The 7,798-nt window shown below is 40.7% G+C and overlaps 1 protein-coding gene across 2 annotated transcripts; it reads left to right on the top strand.

The window, feature by feature from the left end:
- Positions 1–3,725: 3,725 nt before the first annotated feature.
- LOC107759130 (inactive LRR receptor-like serine/threonine-protein kinase BIR2) lies at positions 3,726–7,256 on the top strand. Of its 2 annotated transcripts, XM_075249639.1 has the most exons (4): positions 3,775–4,015; positions 4,124–4,218; positions 4,391–4,665; positions 5,280–7,256. In XM_075249639.1, exon 4 carries the CDS (start codon positions 5,459–5,461, stop codon positions 7,028–7,030), a length of 1,572 nt encoding a protein of 523 aa, XP_075105740.1. In that variant the 5' UTR covers positions 3,775–4,015; positions 4,124–4,218; positions 4,391–4,665; positions 5,280–5,458; the 3' UTR covers positions 7,031–7,256. The 2 variants fall into 2 exon arrangements, with proteins under 2 accessions (XP_016432490.1, XP_075105740.1); XM_016577004.2 differs by having other exon boundaries at positions 3,726–4,015; positions 4,391–7,256.
- Positions 7,257–7,798: the final 542 nt, after the last annotated feature.

The raw sequence follows: 7,798 nt of genomic DNA, 5'->3' as shown, positions 1-7,798 counted from the left end.
GTTGAAAGAGTTGAAGGAATAGTTGCAAGAATTGTTGGAGAAGGGTTTCATTAGACCTAGTGTTTCACCTTGGGGTGCACCGATGTTGTTTGTTAAGAAAAGGATGGTTCGATGAGAATGTGCATTGATTACCGGTAGTTGAACAAGGTTACAATCAAGAATAAGTATCCATTGCCGAGGATTGATGATTTATTTGATCAGCTTCAGGGTGCCAAGGTATTTTCAAAGATTGACTTGAGATCTGGCTACCATCAATTGAGGATTAGGGCATCCGATGTCCCTAAGATAGCTTTCCGCACTCGGTACGGGTATTATGAGTTCTTGGTTATGTCATTCGGGTTGACAAATGCCCCAACAACTTTTATGGATTTGATGAACCGAGTGTTCAGTCCTTATATGGATTCGTTCGTGATAGTCTTCATTGATGATATTTTGATATATTCCCACAGCCGGGAGGAGCACGAGCAGCACCTCAGAGTGGTCCTTCAGACTTTGAGAGATAGTCAGCTATATGCTAAGTTCTCAAAGTGTGAGTTCTGGTTGAGTTCAGTTGCATTCCTAGGTCATATTGTATCAGTAGAGGGTATTCAGGTTGATCCGAAGAAGATTGAGGCAGTCAAGAACTGGACTAGACAAGCATCAGCTATAGAGATTCAGAGTTTCTTGGGATTGACAGACTACTATCATCGGTTCATGGAGGGGTTCTTATCTATCGCAACCCCGATGACCAGGTTGACCCAGATGGGTGCCCAGTTCAGATGGTCGGACGAGTGTGAGGCGAGTTTTCAGAAGCTTGAGACAGCTCTAACTACGGCACCGGTGTTGTTTTTGCCCACATGTTCAGGGCCTTATATAGTTTATTGTGATACATCTCGTATTGGTTTTGGTGCAGTGTTGATGCAAGATGGCAAGGTCATTGCCTATGCTTCGCGGCAATTGAAGATTCATGAGAAGAATTATCCGGTTCATGATTTGGAGTTGGCAGCCATTGTTCACGCATTGAAGATTTGGAGGCACTATCTGTATGGCGTGGCATGTGAGGTGTTCACGAACCACAAGAGTCTCCAATATTTGTTCAAGCAAAAAGAGTTGAATTTGAGACAGAGGAGGTGGTTGGAGTTGCTAAGGATTATGATATCACTATCTTATATCACTTGGGAAAGACCAATGTAGTGGCCGATGATTTGAGTAGAAAGTCAGTTAGTATGGCCAGTATGGCCGGTGAGAGGCCGCTTGCTTTGGATGTTCAGGATTTGGCCAATCGGTATGTGAGGTTGGATATTTCTGAGCCTAGTCGTGTATTATCTTACACGGTCGCTCATGGTCGAGTATGTGTGCCTAATGTGGATGGGCTTCGAGAGTTGATCTTAGAGGAGGCCCATAGCTCCCGGTACTCTATTCATTTGGGCGACGCGAAGATGTATCAGGATTTGCGGTAGCATTATTGGTGGCGTAAAATAAAGAAGAATATCGTTGCATATGTGGCTCGGTGTTTGAATTGTCAGCAGGTTAAGTATGAGCATTAGAGGCCTAGTGGTTTGTTTTAGAGGATTGAGCTTCCCGAGTGGAAGTGGGAGCGGATCACTATGGACTTCGTTGTTGGACTCCCGCAGACTCAGAGGAAGTTCGACACAGTATGGGTCATTGTTGATAGGCTGACCAAGTCAGCGCATTTCATTCCTGTGGCAGTCTCCTATTCGTCCGAGAGGTTAGCTGAGATCTACATCCGGGAGATTGTTCGTCTTCATGGTGTGCCCGTTTCTATCATTTCGGACCGAGGTATGCAATTTACCTCACGTTTCTGGAGAGCAGTTCAGTGAGAGTTGGGCACTCAGATTGAGTTGAGTACATCATTTCATCCTCAAACGGAGGGGCAGTCCGAGCGGACTATTCAGATTTTAGAGGATATGTTTCGAGCTTGTGTTATTGACTTTAGAGGCTCGTGGGACCAGTTTATGCCTTTAGCAGAGTTTGCCTACAACAACAGCTGCCAGTCGAGTATCCAGATGGCTCCTTATGAGGCTTTATATGGTAGGCGGTGTCGGTCTCCGGTTGGATTGTTTGAGCCGGGAGAGGCTCGGTTGTTGGGTACGGATCTGGTTCAGGAGGCCTTGGACAAGGTCAGGATTATTCAGGATAGGCTTCGTACAGCTCAGTCCAGGCAAAAGAGTTATACAGATCGCAAGGTTCGAGATGTGGCTTTTATGGTCGGTGAGCGGGTGTTACTTCGAGTGTCGCCTATGAAGGGCGTGATGAGATTTGGGAAGAAGGGCAAGCTTAGCCCTAGGTTCATTAGTCCATTTGAGATTCTTGATCGAGTGAGAGAGGTGGCTTATAGACTTGCATTGATGTCGAGCTTATCAGTCGTGCATCCAGTGTTTCATATGTCCATGCTTTGGAAGTATCACCACGATCCATCCCACGTATTAGATTTCAGCACTATCCAGTTAGACAAGGACTTATCTTACGAGGAGGAGCTGGTGGCTATTCTAGACCGACAGGTTCGTCAGTTGAGGTCGAAGAGTTTTTCTTCTTTTCGTGTTCAGTGGAGAGGTCAACCTCCTGAGGCATCGACCTGGGATTCCGAGTCCGATATGCGGAGCCGTTATCCTTATCTTTTTCCCGACTCATGTACTTCCTTCTTTTGTCCATTCGAGGATGAACGGTTGTTTTAGAGGTGGAGAATTTGGGTCATCACTTGCTTTAAACTACATTCTGTGTCTCCGAGGCCTTGAAAACCTCATTTAGAGTTACCTCGATTTGTGTGCACAGTCCGGGCGCGTAGCCGGAAAGCTTAAATATGAAAATCTGTGAAAAATGATACAATTTAGTTATAAAATGAGCTAATTTGACTTCGGTCAACGTTTTGGGTAAACGGATCCGAACCCGTGATTTGACGGTCCCAGAAGGTCCGTAGAAAAATATGGGACTTGGGCGTATGCCCGGAATCGAATTCTGAGGTCCCAAGCCCGAGAAATGAATTTTTAAAGAAAATTATTTTCTCAAATTGTTTAAGGAAATTTGAAATGAAATTTGATTAGAACATGTTAGTATCGGCCCGTATTTTGGTTCGGTGCTCGGTACAGGTCCTATATATGATTTAAGATGTTTCTGTGAAATTTTATAAAAAACGGATATCATTTGACGTGATTCGGACCTAAATTGCTAAAGTTGATGTTTTAAGAAATTTGAGAAAATTATTTGATTTTGAGGTTGAATTCGTTGTTATTGAGGTTATTTTGGCGATTTGATCGCACGGATAAGTTCGTATGATGTTATTGAGTTAGTACGTGTGTTTGGTTAGGAGCTCCGAGGGCTCGGGAGTGTTTCGGATGTGTTTCAGGAAGTTTTGAACTTGAGAAAAAGTTGCAGATTTCTGCTGTTAGTGCCTAGGGATTTTACCCTTCGCGTTCGCATGGACCCACTCACGAACGCGTAAGGCAAATATCCCAGGTGCCCCAATTCTTCTTCGCGAACGCGAAACTCTAGACGCGAACGCGAAGCTGAGGGGAGACCCTTCGCGAATGCGTCCCTACACTCGCGAACACGTAAGGTTCGGGGGAGGGGTCACCAGCTTGTTCATCGCGAACGCGGCCACTAGATCTTATGGACTAGTCAGTAAATTCAAAGGCGCTCTTTATTTTGGAAAAAAATTACAATTTGACTAGCAGTTCTGATTCATGATTAAATAAAAGAAGAAAAAAGGAAGAAATAAAAAGACTTTTATTCCTCGAGATTTCGTCACATAATTCCCAGTCTCCACTCTATCCAATCAGAGTTCTCAAGAAAATGATAAATGCTCAAAGTCGCTTCACCAATTCTGCGGCTAGCTAAGTGAGAGTCGGGGCTTAAGAAATGGCGGTTTCATAATCACATACTCTTCTTTCATTTCTTTCACCTCTCGGCTCTCGTTCATTCCCCGAGACCAGTTTACTTAGCTCCAATCCTTCTCTCGTCGGTTATGCTTTCACAGCCACCAATCGTCGCCGCCCATTCATTATCACCTTCTCTTACAGTAAGTTATTTCCGCTTCCTCTATCTTCGTTGCAAATTGAAAGTTTTTTTTTTTTATAATTTAAAAGTACTACTTAATTTAATATTCCTTTACTTGGGTATTTTGCAGAATCCAAAAAAGAACTCTCAGTTGATAAGAAAAGACAGTTACTTGAACAATACGGTCTTAATCCGGATGAGTTCTTATCTGAACCTTCTCCAAAGGTATGTTATTTAAACCTCTCTGGAAAAAAAAATTGTTTCTTTTAAATAAATTAGGAAATGTGCCTGAATACCCTGTAATTTTTATATTTCATATGGCTAACCTTAATCAGATGGAAGTTGAGTTTTAGCTAATTAGTTGATATTAATAGTAGTGTTTTCATTGGAATTATAGACAAAAAAGAGAAGGGAACAATCCAAGACAATGATGCATGCATAACTCAATTGAAAGGAAGATACATTAAAGGAGATAGAACAAAACACATTTCACCGAATTTTTTTTCCACTCATGATCTTCAAAAGAATGGTGAAATAGATGTTCAACAAGTTCGTTCAAGTGATAATTTAGCTGATTTGTTCACTAAGGCATTACCAACCTCAACATTTGAAAAGCTGATATACAAGATTGGAATGCATCTTCTTCGAGACTTGTCCCACTGGGTTTTCCTGGTAAGGTTTTTAATGAGGCAGCAAACAATGCATATTATAAATAACTATGTACATCCCAATATTTTTTTTGTAAGTTCTTAATGAGGCACATTATTTTACATGGACATCTAAGGGGGGAGTGTTATAAATAGTTTGTAGATTGGATGCCCATATTGTGAATAGCTTACAGATTAAATCTCCTACTTTATGTCCGTCCCATTCGCTATTTACAATAGTAAGTCTTCTTATTTTATGCCTATAAAAGGCTATGTAAATTATAATGAAAGACACACCAAAAAGAAGTGAAATACCCCTTCTTCCGATCTCTATTTCTTATTTACATTTTACTAAGTCACTTTTATTTTATAACAGGACATATATATTACATCCTCTCCGAAGACTCCACTCCATTAATACTACCATTGAGTAATTATAGCAATAAACAAACTTTACAAATTCCCAAATGTTTATTCCAAGGTTCCACTTCATCATTCGAGCCAATGCCCCTGTTTTCCTTTTACCCATTTCTCATGTAATAAAAATCCTCAAACACACTAGTTGAAATCTCAAGATGATTCTTTTCAGATTGTTTATGTTGATTTTATTATTTCTTGTATTTCAACCCCTTCATTCAGCTGTAGCTGAAGATGATATAAAGTGCTTACAAGGAGTCAAGAATTCCTTAACAGATCCAAAAGGCAACTTAAAATCATGGAATTTCGCAAATTCCACAGTGGGGTTTATCTGCAAATTTGTTGGTGCTTCTTGTTGGAACGACCGTGAAAATCGACTCATAACCCTCCAACTTCGTGACATGAACCTCGGAGGTAGTAAAATCCCAGATTCATTACAGTATTGTAAAAGTTTACAAAATCTTGATCTTTCTGGTAATAGACTTTCCGGTTCAATCCCTTGTGATATTTGTACTTGGCTTCCTTTTTTAGTAACCCTTGATTTGTCAAACAATGAATTTACTGGTTCTATTCCAGCTGATCTTGTTAGTTGTTCATACTTGAATAAATTGATGCTTAATGATAATAAGCTTAGTGGGAATATACCACCCCAGTTTTCTAGTTTAAGTAGGCTTAAGACATTTTCTGTAGCAAACAATGATCTTTCTGGTAGGATTCCAGCGGCTTTCGATTCGGCTGATTCGTTTGATTTCGGAGGTAATGATGGACTTTGTGGTGGACCTTTAGGGAAATGTGATGGATTAAGTAAGAAAAATTTAGCTATTATTATTGTTGCTGGTGTTTTTGGTGGTGCTGCTGCTTCTATGTTGTTGGGATTTGGGGGTTGGTATTGGTGTTTTACGAAGGCGGGGAAGAAGAGGAGGAAGACGGGTTATGGGTTAGGGAGAGATGATTCGGATAGGTGGGCTGAGAAGTTGAGGGCTCATAGGCTTACTCAAGTTATGTTGTTTCAGAAACCGCTTGTGAAGGTTAAGTTAGCGGATTTGTTGGTTGCCACGAATAATTTTAGTATGGAAAGTGTGATAAACTCGACTAGGACAGGGACTACATTTAGAGCTGTTTTACGTGATAGTTCTGCGCTTGCTATTAAACGGCTTAAGACTTGCAAGCTGAGTGAGAAGCAGTTTCGGATGGAGATGAATAGGTTAGGACAGGTTAGGCATCCTAATTTGGTGCCACTTTTGGGGTTTTGTGTTGTTGAAGAAGAAAAACTCTTGGTTTATAAGCACCTTTCAAATGGTACTTTGTATTCATTCTTGAATGGGAATGCAAGCGTGTTGGATTGGCCGACTAGGTTTAGGATTGGTTTGGGAGCTGCGAGAGGCCTTGCTTTGCTACATCATGGTTGCAACCCGCCAATCTTGCACCAAAACATATGTTCTAACGTTATTTTTCTTGATGAAGATTTTGATGCTAGAATAATGGATTTTGGATTGGCGAGGCTGATGACACCTTCAGACGCAAAAGAGACTAGTTTTATGAATGTAGAGTTGGGTGAATTTGGCTATGTTGCTCCAGAGTATTCAAGTACAATGGTGGCTTCACTGAAAGGGGACGCTTACAGCTTCGGAGTTGTGCTTTTGGAGTTGGCTACGGGGAAAAGACCTCTAGAAATCACTGCTGCTGACGAAGGTTTTAAGGGAAATTTGGTCGACTGGGTAAATCAGCTCTCTGTTTCTGATCGGATTAAAGATGCAATTGATAAGCACATATGTGGGAAAGGCCATGATGAAGAGATTGCGCAATTCCTAAAAATTGCTGGCAATTGTGTAATTTCTCGGCCCAAGGATAGGTGGTCTATGTATCAAGTTTATGAATCGCTAAAGACCATGGCTGAGGAACGAGGTTTCTCTGAACAGTTTGACGATTTTCCTTTACTATTTAACAAACAAGATATCAGCAGTTCCATTTGATGCATGAACGGAAAAGCATTACGAAATGTTTCACATCTGGTGAACACAACTATATCCTACGGTAAGTTCTTCACTTCCCTTAGGTGCAAGTGGAATCAGGAACGATACATATGGTTCTGTAAAGGACTACCACGAATATTGCTGTATTATACTGTGAAATGACAAATTATTTTGTATGTCTTCTGCTTGAAATTTATTGTAGAGATAGCAAGTGTTATTGGTTTCTTATGTTCTGTCTTCCCTTAGCTGATAGTTATGCATTAACAAGACACTGAGCAAAACCTGTCACATAGTTGCTCGAAATCTGTAATACGACTAACTTAGATTTTTGCAACTGACCTGAGCATTGGCCTTTTAAGGTCAGAGCATTCCCCTTTGTTCTTCATATATTCAGCGGGTCCCTTGCAATCGTTTATTGTTTGTATATCAAATTATAAAATATCTAAATTCCTTTTTTCAGATGTGAATCTTAAGCCAAACAAGAGTAAAGATTATGCTGCCTTAGCTTCAAAATTTGTCGATGATTGCTCTAGGTTGACGCTATTTGATAATTTCTGCATGTTTGCTTTTTGGAGGTTTGATGAAAAGAGGATTCTTCTTTTCCCCTTTAGTAAGCGAAAAAGCATAAAATCCTGACAGATATGTGAAAGTAAGGAAAGTGATGCAATGCCTATACAGGCCATGCTATATTCCAGAATGGATTGGTTTGGTAAAATATCTGCCTTTACATTGATATTAATTTATCCAATGGGGATGCAACCTAGGCAA

Source organism: Nicotiana tabacum, chromosome 3 (assembly GCF_000715075.1).
Source record: "Nicotiana tabacum cultivar K326 chromosome 3, ASM71507v2, whole genome shotgun sequence".
Taxonomy (NCBI): Eukaryota; Viridiplantae; Streptophyta; class Magnoliopsida; order Solanales; family Solanaceae; genus Nicotiana; species Nicotiana tabacum.
This window is presented reverse-complemented; position numbering and strand designations above follow the sequence as displayed.

Coding starts and splice junctions, on each gene's coding strand:
- LOC107759130 (XM_016577004.2), top strand. CDS start 5,216: ATGATTCTTTTCAGATTGTTTATGTTGATTTTATTATTTCTTGTATTT.